Genomic DNA, 21,851 nt, shown 5'->3' on the forward strand with positions numbered 1-21,851 from the left:
TTATCCTCCCCCCACCGCTGCCTCCTCGATTAGCAGCTTGCAGCTTCCCGAGGTCAGCTCTCCTCAGATTTGAACCCAGCTGAATGGGACCCAGAAAACTTTGTTGAGCAACTTCTAGATCTCCCCTGGAAAACCCAAAGGTGACACAGCCCTCTCCAGGGTGCTCACAATTTTCAGCCCTGTATCATGCCATCATGGGTATTGCAACCAGAGAACTTTGCCACTGAGTGTCTCCTTGACCTTGGGCTATATTTTCCCTGAATTGGCTAGGATGCTTTGCATACGGTTAATTATTATTGTATTTCCATGAACAATCCCATCCCATGGGATTGTTGGCCATGAACTTGCTGGTCCTTCATATGAATTAGGGTTCAAGGCTACAAGTTTTAAACACTATTAAATCTAAGAAAACAGTTGGTTCATTTGAAGCTGTTCAGTCTTAGTCTTAGAAATCTTTTTTTTTTCTACAGGTTCCTTGTGCTGCTTCTCAGCTCAGTCTAATAGGCATTTCCTATACTCCTATTCTGATTTTGGAGCAATGCTCCTGGTGTTCTACAGCATGAAACATGAAGGTCACCTTTAGAAATGAGCTCACTTCTGGCCAAGTCTGCTGAGTAGCACTTCCAAAGACACCTTCAGCATAAAAACAAGGAACCAGCTGCTAAAAATCTACTGACTTGACAAAAAGTCTCTTTTTTTTTTTTTCTTCCTTCACTTTTGCCCATTATTCACTTCATGTGACAGTTTTGTGTTGCCTCATCCTCAGTCACCCATCAAAGGGAAGGAAATTTCCCTACATGCTGGATCTTTTACAGGAGTCGCTAAGTGGTAAAAAGAAGCTGTTTCTGGAATGGATTTGGCCAAGAATTACACTCAGTTAATTAGGAGCAAATCTCCTATATCCTCATAGTCAGGGAGGCAGACGATCAGGGCAGCAGGGGATGGAAATAGCTTAGATGCTACATCAGACTGTAACTCTCAGGCAGCAGCAGCACAAAGAAGCAGCACAAAATAAAAATAAGGGACTGTGTTAGAATTTAGAACCACTTACTCCACTGAACACACAAGGAAAGGACATACTGGAAGCAGGAACAGAAATTCTATTAGCATTCAGAGAAACTAGCTCCTTACTAGAGGTTGTTGATGCTCATTCAGAACTCCATCCCATGAGACACTCCCTGTTCAGGCCTCTGACGCACAGGGTTTAACACCTCTAGCAGAAGCCTGCACTGGATTTCTCTTTTGGTAACTTCTAAGTTGCCTCCCTGTCAAGGCAGTTTTCCTAAATATAGTGATTTAATAAAGTCATTTTAAAGGAAACACAGACCAGTACACCAAAAGCAATAGAAGTCCAAGCCTGTATTCAGTTTCTGGAAGAACAATGAACTGGGAAGATACAGTGGGTTTTGCAGTTGTCTCCTCTCTGACAGGCAGTGTTTTGGAACTACTTCCTTCTTACCAAGACTTGCCTAGTTTTTTGCACACATGTAGTGACATTCCTTGAGAGAAGTGGATCTCAGATTCTCAAAAGCTTCTCATGACTGCTCTCCCAGATGGAGAGGAAGAAAGGGAATTATACCAATATAGCTACAGCAGTTTAGATGAGTAATGTATCTACAAATAAGGTAAAACATCCTGAACTTTCTTGTATGGGCAAATTTGAAGTAGTTGTAAATATCTAAATATGCTATTTAACAGTAGTCACCTTCTCACCCTGATATATGCATAGTTCTATTATAGGAAGTTTATGATTCCCTATAGAACCTGTCTTGATTTTGCCATATTTTTATGTATTGACCCTTCTGAACAAGAAATGCCATCTTCTAAAATGTCCTTGGCTCTCTGGAATTCAACCTATTTCTCTTGAACTGGCAAAACAACTATTCATCAGGACCAGCTGAAATATTAATGCTACCTCCACAGTGAAAGCCTAAAAGTAGTTAACAGCAATCATACCCAGAACTGGTATAATAGTCAAGCTATAAGGTACAGGAATAAGATCAAGGAATTCCAGCAGATCTGCTTAAATCCTGTAAATCCGACTTAGGAGGGTAGAACAGCTAGTCAGCTTTTGTTTAAATCTTTCCTCACCACGCAACCACATACAGGTCTCTACAGCAACGTTCTTAACCAGTGTGCTCAAGAGCAGAACAGAGTTTTCCTTAGCCCCCAGCAACAGCATCGTGGGGTGGTACAAACCCCAACTCAGAAAGAACAGTGCTGTTCCCTGTGAGTACACACATGAACTATTAATGGAGTGATCCTCAATACAAGCATGTCACCTAGTACAAGCTTAATGGTGAGATACAGGAAAATGGCCAGCAGCTGAAATTGCCAAGGACTCCAGTAACTGGAGGGGTTTTGGTTACAACAAAAGAAGCAGAAGAATTGCTCAAGTACTTTTAAAGGAAGCACTGTAAAACCTGGGTGCACCTGAAAAGCATTGCTTCCTTCCTCTCAATAAATAAAAGGACTGGAAAACCTTAGCATAGTAATTTCAAGCTTATATATAGTAGGTTAGACAAAACCCCAAACAACTGAATTTGTGAACTCATCATAATGCAGTATAATGCAAAAATAGCTGTTCAGATTAGTGGGTGCTGTGCAAAATTTCAAAGTAAAAATAGGAAAAGGTATTAAGTGTCTCTGTTACAACCTCTTATGTCAGACTGTTTCTTGCAGACACAAGAATTTGGTACATTCAGCACAGGTGCTATCTTAAGAGATGCAGAACACTTTTATTGCAAGTTTTAAAATGAAGAAAAAAATCATCATCAACAGAGGTGAAACAGTTTCTCACTCCCAATCTAGCTTTTATCCTCCAGAAACAAAGGAACAGCAAGTAGCATTCCTTTTCACACTGTCTTCTGGACAGAAAATACAGAATGTCATAGAACCAAAGTGTTTTCCCAAACTCAGATGTGGATATTGTGTTCTTACTGACCCCAAGTCTTCTAAAACACCCAATTATGTCATAATAGCAACAAAAGAATAAGCTACCCTGGATTATCCACTAATGAGCCACTGTAATTAACCACTAAGCGAATGTTGCTTCACTAACTTGAAAACCTTCACCTGACCAAAATTTTTGTGATGAACAGGTATCAGTCTGGGGCTCCAGAGAACTCAGCTCCAGCAAACTCTACAGCCACCCATGAGTAATCACAGAGTATGTGTGTGCCCGACTCTCCTCTTATTCTGCTTCTTCAACACGCCCAAAAGAATTACCAATATAAACAGTTAGAACATTAGTTCTCCAGGACACTACCGGTCCCAAGAACCTGCCTGTAGTTTTGTGGTACTGCAGTGGAAACTGCCCCCCCACCCCCCGCCCCCATCAAAACTAAAAATGAATTACAAGAATTCTTGAATTGAAATAATTACATTATTTCAATTATCAGTATATGGTTTAACTGTCTCTCCCCCTTTTAGTTTTTTTACCAAAAAACAATGAAACATTTTGTTGTAGATTATGAGTTGCCCAGGTCAAACACCAGTCTTGCTTTATTACAGTACAGACAAAATAATCAAACTAATGTGGCACCATATCTGTCCCACCTGCAAATCAGAGGGTCAAAATCACAAACTTCCATACTAAAGTTATATTTGATACTTACCAATGTATTGTAATACAAAATACCAAGGTATTTTGCTGGAGATTTTTTCTACATTTTACAGCCTTTTTTTACAGTAGTGGAAATTTAAAAAATTTCAAAAGGCACCAGATTGTGTATACATCCACATAAGAATACGAGCCACCATACCATCAATTACTACCATCATTACTAGCAATTCTAACTTGGCTCAGTGTTTGTTGTGCTCAAATGCTTATTGATAGCGGCTCCAGAGCTGGACAAGAAGCTCGCATGTGAAGAAGTCATGCGCTGTTAGGAAATGCATTTACACAAATGCCTAGAAGGTTTTATTTAACAGTGAGGACCTGAGTAGGCAAGCTGAACAACACGCTGCAAGACCCATGAGTCTCATGAACAAAATCAGCCGATACTCAAGATGGGTGGTTCTTGCTCTGGAATCAAAAGCAGGGTCAAGATCCACACATCACCTGCATCTAACCATCACTTAAATTGACTTTCCTTTTTTTTGACCAAGACACCAACTTTAATTGCTTGGCAACAGTCCCTTTTATAAAGTACATTATACATAACGTGTGATCTGAGGAAATCTCTTCAGGAGCTTGTTCACTTTGCTTGAAGGCAAATTTCCCCTGGATGACATGGTGTCCTCATTTTGATTCTTCCGCTCTTTCTGAAAGAGAAAAAAATTCAAAATATTTACCGCTGTATTTGCAGAGCTGATGCTCATTCCCAGAGACTACTACTAATTCTATGAGGATGTTTTTTCCAGAAAAATGCTGTTTCTTTAAGGAACACTTACCACAGCATTTGACTCAATAACATAAGCTGATGACCTTAAAATTATGCAAATAATGACTGACATCTTGTGAAGATTATGTCCTTGCATATTCTTAGTTAACAATGATATAAGTAACTGTTTAAATTATGACACTTACTGAAAAAAAATGTAAATGTAAATGAAACCAGTTTAAGGACAAGTTTAATATATATACTTATCTTTAGTCCATTTGAAAAATTATTTTATTTCAAGCTTATTATATACTATTATTATAATATGTTACTATATAAAATATAATCAGAAACCTCTAATTTTCAAACAGTATGAAATGTATTTTTCAAAAATGTCTGGCATTCAAAGTCAGAAACAGGTTGGAAAAGACCTCCAAGATTATTGAGTCCAGCCTTTGATGGCCACCTTGCCAGCTAGACCATGGCACTAACTGACACGTCCAGTAATTTCCTGAATGCCACCAGGGATGGTGACTCCACCACCTCCCAGGCCAGCCTGTTCCCATGCTTCAGCACCCTTTCAGTGAACAAGCTCTTCCTGATGTCCAGCCCGAACCTCCCTTAGCACAGCTGAAGGCCATGTCCTCTTGTCACATCACCAGTTGCATGAGAGAAGAGGCTGACCCTCACCTGGCTGCACCCTCCTTCCAGGTAAATGTAAAGAGCAATTAGGTCTCCCAAACCCCAGCTACCTCAGTCCCTCCTTGTAGGAGCCTCTAGATCCTTCACCCATTTCACTGCTCTTAGTTGCTCAAATGGGTCACAATCAAATTTTTCAGAGATTATTCTTAGTGGCACACAAAAAATGACTGGAGGCTTCCTCTTTTCCTATTACTAGCCTTTAAGAACATAAAAAAGGCCTTCATTACTTCTGCCTTTGCCACGCAGTCGTAGAACATCCTGATCTCCTCGGCACAAGGCGCGTCGTTGAAGTCATTCTGTTTCCAGCAGGCCATCATTACTGACATCTCCGTAATGCAGGTTGCCTCTGGATGGGAAAGACGCAATCAGAAATCTCAGGTGTTTGGGATTTTATGCTAACAACCTCCACAGTGCATACATCTCCAAAGACGTTTATACGGGGTAGATACAGGCGAGAAAATGCGCAACTGAAGATCCCAGCTTTGCTCTGGGCAGAGAAGTTGTTGCTAACACAAAGCAAACCGCTGCAGCCATCCAGCATCTGACTGAAGTTTTAAGGTAAAGGCAATGCTACGACGCACGGTGCCTGACTCTATTACGACGCCAACTCAGGGCTGCAGCGTGAGGAAGCGACACGCACGAACCCCGCGGCCCGCACCGGCCCGTGCCGTCCTGCCCTGCGGAGCACACGGCGCCGCCAGCGGGACGGGCCCTGCCGGGCACGGCGGCGGCTCAGCTCGGGCCCGGCCTGCCCCTCGCCGCCGGCGGCTCACCTGTCGCCTCCTCCCGGCGGTTCGCCACCTTGTCGGCCAGCGCCAGAGCCCGGGGCGGGCGGAGCGCCGGGGGCCGCTTCTTGTTCCGCCACTGCCCCGACACCCAGCGCGTCACCCAGGCGGGGTAGGCGGGCGCCGCCATGGCCGCGCGGGAAGCCGCCCGCCCGCGCAGCCGCCGGCCCGCCCCGGGACGGGCCGTGGGACCGAGCGCCGCCCCTCAGCGCCGCCCCTCAGCGCCGGGCCTCAGCGCCGCCCCTCAGCGCCGCCCCTCAGCGCCGCCCCTCAGCGCCGCCCCTCAGCGCCGCCCCTCAGCGCCGGGCCTCAGCGCCGGGCCTCAGCGCCGGGCCTCAGCGCCGGGCCTCAGCGCCGCCCCTCAGCGCCGCCCCTCAGCGCCGCCCCTCAGCGCCGGGCCTCAGCGCCGCCCCTCAGCGCCGGGCCTCAGCGCCGGGCCTCAGCGCCGCCCCTCAGCGCCGCCCCTCAGCGCCGAAACCCCTTCTGCGGCGGGAACCGCAAAGGACCGCGCAAACACGCTTCTACCAGAGCAGCGGGAGTTGTGATTGTCTCAAGTAATTCAGATGGAATTAAAGGAATCACAGAATAGGCGAGGTTGGAAAGCAGCACAGTGAGGCATCTGTGTTCATGCAGAGTCCCAGAGCACATTGCACAGGATTGCATCCAGACACTCAGGGAGTATCTCCAACGAGGGAGATTCCACAGCCTCTCTGGGTTGTTCCAGTGCTCGGCCACCTGCACAGTAAATAAATAAATAAATAAACACAGTAAAGTTGTCACTCATGTTCGGATGGAACTTCTGAGCATCAATCTCTGCCCGTTGTCTCTTGTCCTGTTGTGCAGCACCACAGAGAAGAGCCTGGATGCCTCCATCCCTCCGATGCTCTCCCCTCAGATACTATAGACATGGATAAGGTCCCTCTCACTTGTCTCTTCTCAAGTTCTTCTGCAGCTGTATGGAAACTCTTTCTCATCACATAGCTCTCAGCCCCTCATTTCTCTCCATTACATTACAGCTGGATCTCCCCTGCATTGTCCCTACTGTTCCTTCCAAAAAGATACTGAAACTGCTGTTTCCAAAATGAAGCAGCATCGTTCACACAGCCTCGTACTCAGTGGTGGAAAAAAAACTCTTGTTCCCAGGAGTTTCTTCCCTAGGTCCTGGAAAGTCTCAACTCAGCTAGCAGGTTCTGGAGTGCTTATGTCCCCAGCTGAAAAAGGCGGGCAATATAGAAGGCACAGGAGCATTCCAAGGGATGGGATACAAACAGGTCTCTGCACAACAGGAGGGACAAGGTAGAGGCACAAAACTGAGGAGTTAGATGCTGAACATTGGGGACACGAAACACTCAGATCCTTGTCATGGAGGAGTTCCTGAATATGCCATTTTACCACTGTATCAGGAACTGCTGGATTCCTCTGACCATATACAGAAGACTAAATCAAAAAGGCTTTTCTCTCCAATTTCTTTTTTCCCCACAGGACACTGATTTGAATTAAAATATATTCAACCTCCTAGACATAAAACCCAAAGCATGCCCCTTTGCCTAGTCAAGGAAGTTAGAGACTTTAGAAATTCTGTTAACTTGAGCTAAACATCACCAGACCTACATCACAATATTCGCAATATGGTTACTAGAATTTACTGCATCTGCTGACAATAAATCCTGGTATAGCCATATCTATAATTATTTTTGTGTTATGTTTAAAGTAGTATATGCTTAGAGTCCAAATTAAAGTGTATAAGAAGACATGTTCAAGTAAACAAAAGATGTATTTTTTAGCTCTCTTCTGGGAGTAAATTTTTATCTCTTAAGGTCCAAATTCAAACACTTTCTGGAAATCCTGAAAGATTTTGGTAAGCAAGATGTTTCTCTATCCCTATTTTTTTTTCCCAAAAATACAGGAAATAAGCTATCCTTTGAGCTTGACTACCAGTAGAGAAGAAAGAAAACAAGCTGACACCTTCGAATTAGGACAGAGGGCTTGCACTGTGCAACTCTGAACAATAGAGACTTTGAAAATCCCAGACAGGGACATGAAATACATTTCAGTATTCCCGTTCATGAGAGGTTCAGCTATTCTTGGTTTTGCCTCTTCTCACTATGCTTCCTACCTTACTGCTAGCCACCCACCTTTCCCTGCTGCATCTGCCTCCTGCAATGTCTAACTAGATCAGCACAGAAACAATAACAAGGAAAGACAAAAGTACTAGGACATAAGAAAAGCTGAACTCCCTGTAAATCAGCCTCCCTTCTCCCAAATTACATTAGCTAATGGTGGCAGCATCTTCAAGTCCTTTCACCCTCAAAAGCTGATCTCTCATTTAAGTAATTCCAAGAAAAATGATGTGGGGGAGGAGGGATGGCTGAGAAATATAAAGGCAAACTACACAAGGAGAATTGTAATAGCTTCCTGTAAGTTACTGCAGCCTGCATTAGAACTAATTTTTTGGCATCAGTCCCATATTAGAGCCTCAGCATAAGAGATTCCCAAGCAGACAGAATAAGGTACATGGTGGTGTCTGCACACACCATGCAGAGATGTCTGAAGCAGGACACAGTTTTATTATTAAACATTATTTTTTAATATTACACATTAATTTTAAGGAAGAATGTGGAACTACAAAAGGGCTGTGTTACTCAATAGCCAAATGTCTCTATAGCCTGACAGCACCAAGTCACTAATGGATGGGACAAAAGTGCTGACTTTATAGGGACAGTCACAAACCAAACTTCCTCAGTGGACCCCAGAGATGTGAATCTTGAATGTACAACTATAAAAACAATTTAAAACTTTAACTTTCACTAATTAGCATTTACAACATTTTTTCTTGTATTGACACATTTAATCCTAGCTTAGGTTTCAGCTGGTCAAAACCAAAATGAACCACAGAGCTTAAAGTTTTAATATTAGATTTGAAAAGAATATATATCACAAGTGTGTAAGGGCCACATATGATGCTACAGTAAATGCTATGCCACAATTAAAAACAATGCTAGCAATGCTGTGATAAAATACACCCTTTAAAATGAGATTGCTATCTTAAATACCTCTTTAAGAGATGAGAAATTATACCATGTATTCTTCACTTTCTGGTGTAGTTATTTAAAAATCAGTTAGGGGATGAGACTAAGAAATATGTTGTATTGGCAGAAAAGAATAGAGTTGATATCCATGTCTTTTTGACTGCCTGGATCCAGGTTTCAGGCAAATTCCAGTATATTCACACAAATTTATCCTGAATACACCATACCAGTTCATAATACTCTCATCTACCACATTTTATTCTCATCTGTCTCACCCTGACTGCCTTAAACCAATTTAATTAGAGATGCCTTAAAATATAAAGCACTTCCATTTTAACTTTAGCAGAGAAACTCACCAGTTTGCTAAGATTCCAGGTGGTTCAGACTTAACTCCTGCCTGCTGAGCTATTGTGTTTGGACAGTATTAGCACTTAATGCTCTTATTAACACAATATATTCACGCATTCACAACTGGACGTGTCACACCCCATCCCAACTCCCACAACCACCCTTATCCTGTGCTATCTCAACCAGATCAGCTGCCCTGCATTTTTCTGAGCTGCCATCCCTAATTCCCAGGATCGAGGATACTCAGCCCATTTCCACTGCAAATTACCTGTGCCTTCTTATTTGCTCAGAGATGTCACAAAGTATTATCATCTGCCCTGATCCATTTCAAGATCCCCAGAACCATCTCCAGCTGACACTTGCACTGTAAATGGATCTTTTCTGCAGTAAAAAATGTATTTAACGGCACACAAATTAAGATGCCAGTGGTGTCAGAGTTCTGGAACAAATCCTGTAGCTCCACTCCTCTCTATCCTTCCTAATTCCTCTGCAGCGCCATATATCTCTCACTACCAGCTCTGAGACAACGGACCATAAAGAGAAGTACAGTTTGTTAAACCCTGACGCAAGCTTTGGCTCAGTTGGTCATATCATTAAAAGGATTTTGTCTCTGATTAATGTCAACCTGTCAGTAGAGGTCTCTGGGCAGAATGAAGGAACTTGCCACCCTGTATGTTTCCAATTAATACAACTTCCCAGAAGGTGCCTGGAGATCCATCAATAACCTTAATTAAATACAACCAAATAGATGACAACTAATGATTAAGGGAGTGATTCTCTTGGGACTGGGGCTGAAGGGTGTGTATGGCAGGGCAGTAAGTGAGGCAGATGGCTGCTTGTCTAACACAGCAATGCCTGTTAAAACTCTGATGTCCCTGATGGCTGAGTTCCAAGTCAATTTACCCTGTTCCCAGTCATTTACAAGTTCTTCTTCCACACAGCTTAAAACTACCCTCAGTCAAAATGCAAGAGGGGCATTTCTGTTGATTCTCCAGCTGCTGCTGTTGCACTTGGCACACCATTTCCAGGGAAAGCAGCTCATTCTCTTTTCCCTCTAAACATATACATCCACTGTTGTTTGGATCTCATTCTACTTACCATTACAGAGGACCCAGAGGTCTTTCAGTTTGACAATTACTACAGTGACTGAAGTAAGAAAAGGCAACTCTTTCTGAACTCCTTTTGAGTTCTAGAAATCATGTTAAGGTATCAAATCAATATTCTTCAGTGAAGTTACATGCTTTCTACAAATTGCAGTCCTTGCTAAAGGACAGAAAACAGACTACTAGTTCAGTAAATAAAATAACCAGCTTCTAACTGAAAAAATAGGCAACACATGGTATCACAGTTTTGGCAGAAGAATGAGAACTGTGACTTGTTCAATCAATGCAATGCCTTGGACTGCTAGATTTTTAACCTTCAGTCAGTTACTTGTTTCTTGTTTCTCACCTCTCCGAGGGCATAAATTTATTCTAGCTTGTCAAGTCAATTCTGAGACACAGCATGAATAGAATCTACTGGTGTTTCATGTGAGCAGTAATGAGGAGATACTTATTTTTAGAACAGTAATCCTAGTGAACAAAGCTATCCTGACAGCTTTGAAAGCCTCCCTGTAGTCACACAGTAAACAGACCTAATGCATGACAAGCAGTGAAGCCACTCACCCTAGTCTGCAGGATCCTCCCAAAGCATTTACATGGGTAAACATCTTCAATATTTGGTATCTTTGATAAATTCCTTATTAGTCTCAGTTTCTATGAATATGAGTACCTGCACTGTAAGGACATGATTAAGGTAAGTGTTGATTCTATCGTGTTTAGTCTGACATAGCCTTCCAGTCAAAACATGAGCGATGACATTCTTGCTGGTTTGGATTTAAAGCAGTGAGCAATCCAGTTAGCCAAGAACAGAAATTAGGAAACGTTTTCCAAAATAATAATGCTGTAGTGACCTTCTTCCTTGTCTGCATTCACATGCTTGCATTAGTAGAAAGACAACTAGGAGGGTAAATTGAATTCACTTTGGCTACGACTGGCAGTACATGTTGGCACTATATAGGAATCCTTTCAAATGCATTATTAAGTAAATTAATCACAAACTCTTCAAGGGTATGAGACCCAGCTTCTCCTCCTGTCTCCTCCAAGTAACAGAAGAGAATGAAAGCAAAGCCATGGCAAAATGTTAATCAACATTTCGTAGTCATTGCTGTGCAGAGCAGTAGATGCTGTGAAGGTCGGTCAGCAGCATTGAACACAACTGCAACTACAGCTCTTTATCCAGCTGGGCAGGATTCCCACCTCTCCTGTCCCTGCAGAGTTGGCCTGGCAGCTACACAAAGTATTCACACCATGCACTGAATAAATATTCCAGCCCTAATTCTTGCACATCATACATAAAAAGTGAAATAAATTTACTGTATTAATAGAGGCCACAGACACACGTTTTATAAATCATGGAAGTATTGTGACATAGAGGAGATGAAAGCTAGTATGATCTATGACTACAGGAAAAAACACTGCAGATACAAAAGAAACAAGGCTTGGGTGAGCTTCACAGCTAAGAGTGGTAGCTAATATTCATTACCTTTTGAGAAGTTCACTACGTCTATGACTGTAAGAAACAGTTAAATCTAGGAAGACACTAAAAACTCAGAAAAGAAAGCTGTCAAATGACTTGTGACTCAGCTACAAACTGGAAGCTGCGCTTTGAAAAGCAGACAAACCCCATAGAATATCTATAATCAAGTTACCTTCAGTTCTGTATTCTTTTCATACCCACCTTAAGAAAATAGATGACAATCACAAATACTCATGCTTGACAACAGTCATCAAGCTTAAAGCAACAGCCTTCTGAAGTACAGACACAGAGTAAAGCAACAAGGAAACCCTGCAGGACTAACAAAATAACCTTGTTGGCTGTTGGGTGTAATATACCAAGTACCAGAAGTACACGGTGATGAAGGAATACTCGGCTGTGAAACAGCTAATGAACAAATCAGGGCCCCAAGGAAGAAGTTTTCACCTACTTTGCTAGCTACTACTCAGCTTGCACCACCAGATCTTCAGTGCTGCTGTTCAATGAGAACATGCTCATGGTGCTGAGCAGGAAGACAAAATGGGGCTTTGGACATCCCTCATCAAGGACTAAGCAGGTGCTGGTGCACACACTTATAATGTACTTCCTCCTGCTACTCCTGTAGGAACAGTGCATTAAATATAGTATGTCTAATTTTGGCAACAGCACATACATTACAGTAAAGACCTGGAAATTATTATAAAGGCTGCACTTCTGAAAAATCTACTTAAATTACAGGATAAAATAGTAAAAGTTGCATGTGCTTGTACTTGGTTCTTATTTTTTATGTTTAGTACAAAAAGCAAGATCACACTTTCTGCTGGCTATTCCACCAAACACTTGAATAAGAAAGTGTTTTGAAATATAGCTCATTAAGAGAATGCAGTTAAAGACTGAATTATTTTCTATACATGAAATTAAGTAACTGAAGGCATTCATTCAAACAATTTACTTAAATATCATTAACTTGTTTAGTAGAAGTCAATATTCAGAACTAAAGCAGTCTTAATTTGTTTTATCTGAATTTACTTCTCAAGCAAATGGCTTCTTCAATCCTGAATATACATCTGTAATTTTTAATCTGATTTGAGTAATCCAGTTTAACAATTAACTAAGATATATTCTCTTAGGCATTCATGTCTCCTGAATAACTGAAAAAAAGGAACTTAAACTGATAAATGCATTTTAGCTGAAGAATCCCATGTTACTGTTATTAAAGAGATAAAAAATATTCTTCTAAAAACAGTTAGGTGAGAACGATGTACAGGGTAAGCATTTTCTACATTTATAAAAATGCAGTGATATTCATGGGTCTGAAGTCTTTGCTGTCAAGGTGCCCCGATTTTAACATGGCAATATTGTTATGTCAACTGAGAGGCAAACATTGAGATGATCATTACAGATACTGGTATTATACCTGCAATACCAGATCTGTAACATTATGAAGGACAATTTGAGGGGGAAGAAAAAGATATTAAGTGAGCCATACAGCACTAAGCAATAGACAGTGATGTAATTAGGGAGAGAATGTAGAGTCACTGCTGTTTCTAACTTTTACTGACAGACATCAGACTTCCCATGACAATGCATAAACTGCCTTACAGAATCAAATTACACAACAGACTGTAGACTTTCATTACCAGCAATGTGTCTTAGATAGATAAACTCTGGCTCTTTAGTCAGCAGTTAACTTTGAAGGAGGGGAAATGGAGAAAGAAAATATCATTATACCATTAAAGACATCACTCCAGTGTGGCCATATTTGCCTGTGCATTTAAACCTTTAACCCTGAATTAATTAGTTTCCCTCCACTGCAAGATCAATTATTTCAGAAAGATACCCACTATGGCACGGAACAGTGGAGTTTATTTATACCTGTAAGCAACACAGTACAGGCTGTGCAGCAAAGAAGATCTATCCACATGTTGTCACTCAGGAACTCTGATCACAATGTGTTAAGGTCGGTAGAGGACAAAACCATCTCAGTGCACCTGGCTCTGATCACCCATTTCAGCATATAAAGACTTCAAGACTTGTATCCAAACTGCAGAGACCATTGGAAAGACACCATTTAAAAAATGTATTTGTCTTTGCAGAATGCTGCACATAGTCAAAAGGAAAAAATCCAAGGCCTCTGAATTGCTAGTGTTAAGGAGATAACACTAAGTCAAGATTACAGATTTCAGTTTGATGGAAACTTAAAAGAACCAAAGCATAGAATTTTATTTTGTTCTACACAGTACCAGGTAATACACTTTCTGGTATGAAATACTTTGTTGAAAGTTGCAAATTAAATAATTTTTTCTCCCAACCCATTGTACATATGATCTGCTAAGTCATCAAAAGAGGAAAATAAGGCAGAGAGTTAAGTGACTTCCCTGTGGTTATTCAATTATCTTGAAAAGGAGGAGTATTTGAGGCATGTTACTTGGGGAGAAGAGACCTTATTGCAGCAGTTTCATAAGGCACAATTGCTCTTCACAGATGTGTCTTTTGTAATTCCTTCACTGGAAAAGCCATTTGTTAATAGCAACTAAAAGTACATCTTAATGAAGAGAATATGTGATTGATAAAATACTTAAAAAACCAACTAATATTCTGAAGACTTAAAAAATCCCTGAAATAACTTAGGGCAACTTCAGCAAGAGCCTGAAGTCATGTAAGACACAATATAAGTATAGCAAATGCAAAAGGAGAGTAAATTCCTCTTTTGCCCCACATGTTGACACCTGCAAGCCAGGAGTGGCTTCACACCATAGTGCTGAAACTCAAACCAAAGCAGTTACTCACAGTTCCACTGCTGAAATCCAATCATAACAAAAACTTACTCACTTTGTGCACCAGAAAAAATGGTCTCTGTGACAGTTTTTTTAGTTTTGTTTTTTCAAGGCAAACATTTGAAGTAAGTAAGAATTGAGTCTCAACTTTTGATGTTATTTCCAAATCAAGCTCTTACAAAGATGTGTCAGTGTTGCCTTGTCCTCTTCAGAAAAATCTCATGCATGTAGTCCCAAAATCTTCCCTGATGAGACTCATTGCGATGAATCATAGCAGTGAGAGCCTCACCCTGATCAAGGCTTTGCCAATAATCTTGCAGCCACATTTCTTTCCAACTGAAACAAAAAAAGAGACACCATCACAAACAATTAAAAAAACCAAATTAATCTGCAGCTGTAATAGCACTAAAACCATATTTTTCTTTCCCTTAAGATGAAAACAGGCCCAGAGATGGTCATAACAAAGTTTGTTGTTAGTATGCCACTGTGCTCCAAGTCATTTAAAGAAACTTGCTTTGACAATTTTCAGTAGCAAATATGAATTCACTATTAGGTTTACCACATTCTAGAAATATCAGCATATACTATCACTATCATGTTAACCATGGAGACTAAATTACTAATTGTAGAGAATAAAAATTTTATTAAAATAAAATCTATCACAGAGTCCTTATATTATTTTGAGAGTAGCTTTCTCTGGCCAGTATGCACATAACAACCTAAAAATCAGGGTTTTTTTTCAGGTGATCCATTTAAAAAAATTCACTCTAATTTTGTAAATTGGGAAAAATCAGTATCCCAGGATGAGCACTGTACAAATCACCAGAAACTACCAATTACATACATCTGGCACATTATTATTATTATTATTATTATTATTATTATTATTATTATTATTATGAGATACAGATTTATCTTTAATCCTGGATGATTATGGGATTCTATTGTAAGGGCCATCCTACACTTGGCAAAATTAACATTTTTTCTCATCAAAAATAAATTGTGACATCAACATAAAATAGAACTAGCAAAACCATCATGGTTTCACAATTCCTTTATCAAAGGCATGCTGGTTTCTCTTTTCCTATGCCACCACAGACAAAAACTTTTGGTAGCTGAAAAGAAAATGTCACTTAGTGTTCTTATAGTTACATTTTCAAATATCCTACTTTTGGAAGATGAGTCCTTATCAATGAAACAAGCCAAACATTTCTCTTACAAGATGGGAGTTCAAGAATAACTGAAGATTCTGGTTTCCCCTAAATAGATATTACACTCAGCAGCAGCACTTCAACTCACAATTTTCTGTACAAAGCAGCTAAAAACTCAATAGACTGCAGTGACTGACCACAACCTGACACATACAACTGCTTCTTCTACAGCTTTTCTCCTTAAGCTTACTTGGGTGTGAAACCCAGCAGTCCAAATACAAGTTTGCTGCAAGCATAAGGATTTAAAAACCACATCCCCACACATACGGCTAAAGGTGTAATAGTGCTCCAGCTACATATACCTACACAGAGGGAGATTCTGACTGCAGCAGCATTCTGACAATTCAGCATCTCTATCGACCGTAAAAACAAATTACATCTGGGAATACGGGTTACAGAGCATGCAAATGTGTAGTGTAACCTTACTGTAACTGGGTATATGCTCTAACATGAACTCCTTTGTTGTACTCCCGAGTTCAGAAGGCTCCAGAAACACAAGTCACAGTGTGTGTTTATAGTCAGACCTTTCATGTTGCATATAGTCTATCACCTGTATTCCCACCAGATCTATATCATTTTTCCACAAGAATGTTTTTCTAAAGTAACAAAACACTCTATAGACTGGCTCAGTAGGCATTCATCTAAATGGATCACGCTGTTAAATAACATTACTGTCAAACTCAGACAAAAATATGGTTATGCTTAGCTAATATTTTGATGGCAATTTTATGCAATTGTCACACCAGTTAGAATTATAAGTAGTCATGTTCCATTTTGCAAATAAAAATGGGTAAAGCTTAGATGCTTATCAGATAGAAACCACTGTATTTCACAGGAAATGCCCATGATCATGCTTTGGAAACTATGGACACATATCTTTATAAAGTAAATAGCAGTGAATGTAAAACTCCCCCTGAACAATTTTTCCAGACACATGCCTACAAATGGGGAGAGTAACCGTGAGACATGGAAACTTCCCTGGGGTGAAACTGTAGCTTGAATTATGGACCAGCTGTTCAGAATCCCTGCTGATGACCTCCATGAAGAATGATGGAAGCACCTGAGCCTGTATGTGGCACTGAAAGCAACTCTTGTGTGCCTTCACAGATACTTCTCTACTGCCACCTGATGCTCAAACAGAAAACCTCTGGAGTCTGACCTACGAACTCTACAGAGTAGGGTGCAGCACTGCACACTACAAATAAAAACAACATTTTGCTATCGAGATGGAGAAAAGGCATTGCCATAAAAAAGCTCCATTAAATCAATCAACCAACAGAAAACAAGGGACAAGAAGCTGCTCAGTCTATTCTCTGTCCTGCACAGTCCCTCTCCTAAATAAGTGGGATGGCATCCTTGAACACAGTCAGAGTTTTGTTGCACAAAACAGCATTAAGTATTGTATTCTGGGTGAGCCTTTGCCAATAGGCTGTGAAGTCTACAGGAGTCAAGCAGGCCTGCAGTGAGCATTGGCAACCCCATTCTTAACGCAGTCCTTTGTAAGGAGGTACAGAGCTGCTTTGCCTGAGGGCTGCCAAGTGCTTTACCATCACTGTACTGAAAAACATCCCTTCCTCAAGCAAAGAGGCTAAGATAGACAAAGGATAACCCCACTGCCTGAGGTAGCAGAGCATTTTAACAGAATATTGTGTCACGCTCCTCTTTAACTGCTAGCTCCACTGTCCAAGCTTCTTGTTCAGCCTCAGCGTTACACAGTATTAGCAGGACCCCCTACACCACCCACAAGACGTAATACAAAATGTAACTAGAGAAGTAACAAGAGCTCCTTTAAGTACAAATCATTATTAAAGTTACAGCTCCTGTTACTTGAAGCTCTTTTCCCTTCAAAAAGCATAATATTGGCACATTACCTGTCTCCACCAGAGAGGTCTTCAACACTTCCAAACCCAGGGGTTGGCATAGGACATCCCATGTGCTTGAACTGAGCTATATGAGGTCTGGGAGCTGGAATTTCTCCACGAGACTTTTTGTGTTCCTGCTCCTCTTTGATGCGGGTGTTCTCCTTGTCACAGATGAAACACTCAAAGCCATTTAGGTAATTGGGCAGAGTCATGTCATTCACACCCCACTCCCGCCTCTCCAAACTCTCTAGCAAGAACTGGTTTTTGATTCCACCAGCATTTTTATACTCTAGATACTTCAAATATTCCTCTCCATTCTTGTCCAGGAAATCAAGATATTTTGCCAGCTCTTGGGGGCTGTCAAAATCATCTATAAGAATGATGGAGAGGTTGTTTGGCATCCAGTCCCGCACAGCTGGGGAGCCTCGGTACACTGGCACAGCACCCAGGTGCATGGGACGCCACAGCTTCTCTGTCATGTAGTCATCACATATGGCATTCTCCAAGGCCAGATGAAACTTGTACCTGGCAATAAAAGTCATAAATTCAGAATCTTCTGTAGTGGCTGTAGAAGTATCTCTCAGTCGCTCACTGGGGAGCTCACGGTTATGCAGGCATTTACCATAGGAGTCAACCTAAAATAACAAACAGCATCTTTACAAAGTGATTTCTTCCCCTGGAACTTGTTTTCAGATCTTGTAGCTCTTATAAAATTCCTAACTTGGATCAGTTCATAGCTACGTTAATTTAGCTTCATTTTCACTCCAAGGTCTTTCCCTTGAGACTATTCCTAGAGTCCAAGTTCTCCATGCTTTAGAGAAAACCAAGTGCTGAGTTTCAAAAGCAACATTAGCCACACTACAGACTGAGGGTCAAGGGGAACGCACAGATGGCACCCAAAAATGTATTTATTATCAGATAAATAAGAAATTGACAAGGAACAGCATTCGACTCTATGTCAATTTAAACGTTCTCTTTCCATTTAAGAGACACAGTGCTTCTCCAAACAGTTATTACACAGAGTTCCAGTCAGTCTCAGCAAGCTGACAGAATTTTTCTATTTCTTAGACTGAGAAAAATTGATTTAGGGAGCTAAAAGAATACTGTCTAAAAATACCAGACAGCATACTTGAGCTGGAACCTGCACCATACTTTCAGAAGATCATAATTTTTTAAAAATTCTTTTGCCTTTGCATCACTACTCGGTACATGATGACCTTACACAATAACTGAATCATGACCAGTAGAAACAACAGAAACCACTAGAAAAACAAGTCTCTGGCAAAGTCTAAAAACAGATTTTTTTTTTAAATCCATCTGATATCCTTTACAATCTTTAAGAGAAAAAATGCAGTATGTTTTTTTCCTGCTTGGAAGAAGCATTATTTTACTTTATGAAGCTACTCACCATCAGCTGTACCATAGCAGTACAAGCCATCACAGAAACAACATGGTCCTACCACAACACAGGTAAGGAGCAGATTCTCACAACATAGCAACCTGCCTTTTAACTTCACTCCTGTACTTTCAAACGGGAGCGAGGCTTGTGAAGGGACAGCCTTCCTGTATGCAAACTTCAAAGTCCAGAGATTTCAACAACTTCTAGCACTTGATCCACGAGACTGAACTTATTCAGGCATTGCCCAGCTTGTGACTGATCCCGAGTGCGGCCAACTCCCCATCTAACATCTGCATCGGGTCTACCTACTGACATGCGGTGTAGTCTAGATCACGCTTTGGGAAGGAATACAACTAGTTTTTCTGTCCAGCTTGTAGTCAGCATGCATCCCGTTATGATTCGTGTCATGGCTAAAAACAAGGACAAACAAACCCCATTAAAACGAGGCGGTAGAGGGGGGCAGCCAGGTGTTCCCAGCTCCGACAGCTTCCCCGCGCACTCAGCCCGCCTACCTGGATGTACTTCATGAGCTCCCGCACGTAGCGGTCCCTGTCGGAGGGCACATCGCAGTGGGACTGCATGTACAGCAGCGGCCCGTAGCCCTTCCGCCGCCACGCCTCCTTCTCGGCCAGCGGCACGGCCGGGGCCCGCAGGTACGCGGCGCCGGGCAGCCACTGCAGCGTGAGCGGGTAGTCGGACTCCCGGCGGAAGGTGGCCGTGTAGTTGAAGAGCCGGATGCCGGGCGAGTGCGAGAGCACGTAGTTGTTCATGGGGGACTCCTCGTGGAAGAGCGCCCAGGTCTGGTGGGGCAGGCGGGGCAGCGGCGCCTCGTACGCCCTGAAGTCGGTGCCGTAGAAGATGAGCGCCTTGGTGCGGCGGTGCCGGGCCACCCGCCGGCTCCGGGTGACGAGGCAGGAGCCGCGGGGGCAGTCGATGCGCTCCGTGTCGCCGGGGAAGTGCGGGAAGAGGCTCCCGCTCCACCAGAGCAGGATGGGCAGCGCCTTGTTGCTCCGCGTGTCGTTGTTGCCGGGCCCGCGGTACGACGCGGCGGCGACGAAGGCCGCGCCCGGCGGGACGGCGTCCTGCGCCCAGCCCTGCGCCCCGCAGGGCTCGGACGGCTCCTCGGCGGCCGCAGCCGCTCCCGCGCTGCAGGCCAGCGCCAGCGTCACCCACAGGCCCGCGGGCCCCCGCCCCGGCCCGGCAGCCCCCATGCCCGGCCCGCCGCCCCAGGAAGGGGCGCTGGCCCGCCCCGGCGGTGCCGTCAGGGGGCCGGGCCGGGCCGGCACCGCCCCTCGCAGCTCGGCCGTCCCTGCGCGGCGGCGCGGCGGGCAGCGAGTCGCGGCCGCGCTGCGGCGGCAGCGGGAGCCTTGGGCGGCCGCTCGACGAGGCGCGCTACTCGCAGCTCCCTCCCAGCCCCACTGTACAATGGCTGAAGCTGCTGTAAATCTCCCTGCCTCTACCCGCTCCGGCATCCGTCCGTGCTCACACCGGCCCCGCAGTACCTGCCGCTGACAGATACAGCCCAGCTGCTCCCCGAAGGCGCAGCGTGCCGCGACTCAAGGCACTACAGACAGGCTCCGGGACCAAGCAAGCGGTCAGCTGTTCCAAGAGCGAGCCCCCAGCTCCGCTCCTGTTCGAGACCATAAAGGGAAGGAACAGAAAACACCTTTTACTATCAGAAATCTTCTGTTTGGGTGTTTGGGTTTTGGGTTTCTTTTTAATATCTACAGGTACTTTTAAAGCACCCTTAAAGCTGCTTTTCTATACCAACCTTGAATAATTCACAGAATCACAGAATGAGGTTGGAAGAGACCTCTAAGATCATCAAGTCCAACCTATGCCCTAACACCACAACTAGACTATAGCACCAAGTGCCAAGTCCAGTCTTTATTTACTCATATGCAGAGATGGAGATTCCACCACCTCCCTAGGAAGACAATTCCAGTATTTTATTATTCTTTCAGTGAAATTTTTTTCCTAATATCCAACCTAAACCTTCCCTGACATAGCTTGAGACTGTGTCCTCTTGTTCTGCCAGTTGCTGCCTGGTGGAAGAGACTGACCCCCACCTGTCTACAACCTCCCTTCAGGAAGCTGTAGAGAGCAATAAGAGCAATATGTATATTCCTACAGTATTAAAATATTCTGTAAATGGGAAGGTGGTTTGGGCTACACTATGTAAATCCAACAGACATATTCTAGAATTACCAGTCAGCTGGTCAGTTATACAATTGCTAAAAGCTTCACATTAACTTCTCAAGAGACAATACAATATTTATGAATTATCAGTTAGAATACAGGACATTAGTTAGTATGGACACAAGGCAAAGAAGTATTCTTCAGCTGTGTTAGAAACAAGCTAAAGAGGGAATAGTTTTCCTTTCCTTTGCAAAGTCAGGTGTAGACACTGCTCAGGCCTGCTCCAATAGCACCACGGTATCCTCCACTTGGGCCCAGAGAGAAGGTAACAGACATGGGCTCTCCAAGACAATTTCCACAAGCATCAGAATGTGCTGCACAATTTACTCCACAAGATTAATGTACAAGATCCACAAGGCCCATCATTATCACATCAGTTCTGTGGTAGATTCTGGACATAATATACATTCTATAGGAGACAAATCTCAAAAATATTCAACAGCAAATTTAGTATTATTGGATATTTAGCAATGATTGTCTTGTGCTTTCATACAATTTGTTATAAGGCTATCAGCAAACTGTACAACAGCAATATTCATGGGTACAGTCAAGATAACACTGCCAGTTCACTCTGAAGTTTATTTTTGCAATTAGCAACACTCCCAGCAAAAAAAAAAAAAAAAAAAACCACAACCCAACC

At 42.7% G+C, this 21,851-nt stretch overlaps 2 protein-coding genes and 1 long non-coding RNA gene across 3 annotated transcripts in view; 1 reads left to right on the plus strand and 2 right to left on the minus strand.

Moving 5' to 3' along the window:
- LOC116183807 (uncharacterized) overlaps nucleotides 1-5,304 on the plus strand; it is a 33,543-nt gene extending 28,239 nt beyond the window's left edge. The window contains exon 3 of the long non-coding RNA XR_013340257.1: nucleotides 5,224-5,304. This is a non-coding gene — a long non-coding RNA (uncharacterized LOC116183807). The remainder of the gene's footprint in view (nucleotides 1-5,223) is intronic.
- Nucleotides 2,712-5,988, minus strand: CHCHD1 (coiled-coil-helix-coiled-coil-helix domain containing 1). The gene is made up of 3 exons (XM_021548822.2): nucleotides 5,801-5,988; nucleotides 5,255-5,373; nucleotides 2,712-4,266 (listed from the first exon to the last, which is right to left on the minus strand). Exons 1-3 carry the CDS (start codon nucleotides 5,940-5,942, stop codon nucleotides 4,156-4,158), a joined length of 372 nt encoding a protein of 123 aa, XP_021404497.1. The 5' UTR covers nucleotides 5,943-5,988; the 3' UTR covers nucleotides 2,712-4,155.
- A 7,621-nt stretch (nucleotides 5,989-13,609) lies between these two features.
- On the minus strand, nucleotides 13,610-20,223 carry POFUT4 (protein O-fucosyltransferase 4). Its single transcript, XM_021547741.2, has 3 exons — nucleotides 19,525-20,223; nucleotides 17,623-18,248; nucleotides 13,610-14,876 (listed from the first exon to the last, which is right to left on the minus strand). The coding sequence occupies exons 1-3, from the start codon at nucleotides 20,221-20,223 to the stop codon at nucleotides 14,729-14,731; spliced, it is 1,473 nt and encodes a 490-aa protein (XP_021403416.2). The 3' UTR covers nucleotides 13,610-14,728.
- Nucleotides 20,224-21,851: the final 1,628 nt, after the last annotated feature.

The sequence above is a fragment of the Lonchura striata genome, chromosome 7 (genome assembly GCF_046129695.1).
Source record: "Lonchura striata isolate bLonStr1 chromosome 7, bLonStr1.mat, whole genome shotgun sequence".
In the NCBI taxonomy this organism is placed as follows: Eukaryota; Metazoa; Chordata; class Aves; order Passeriformes; family Estrildidae; genus Lonchura; species Lonchura striata.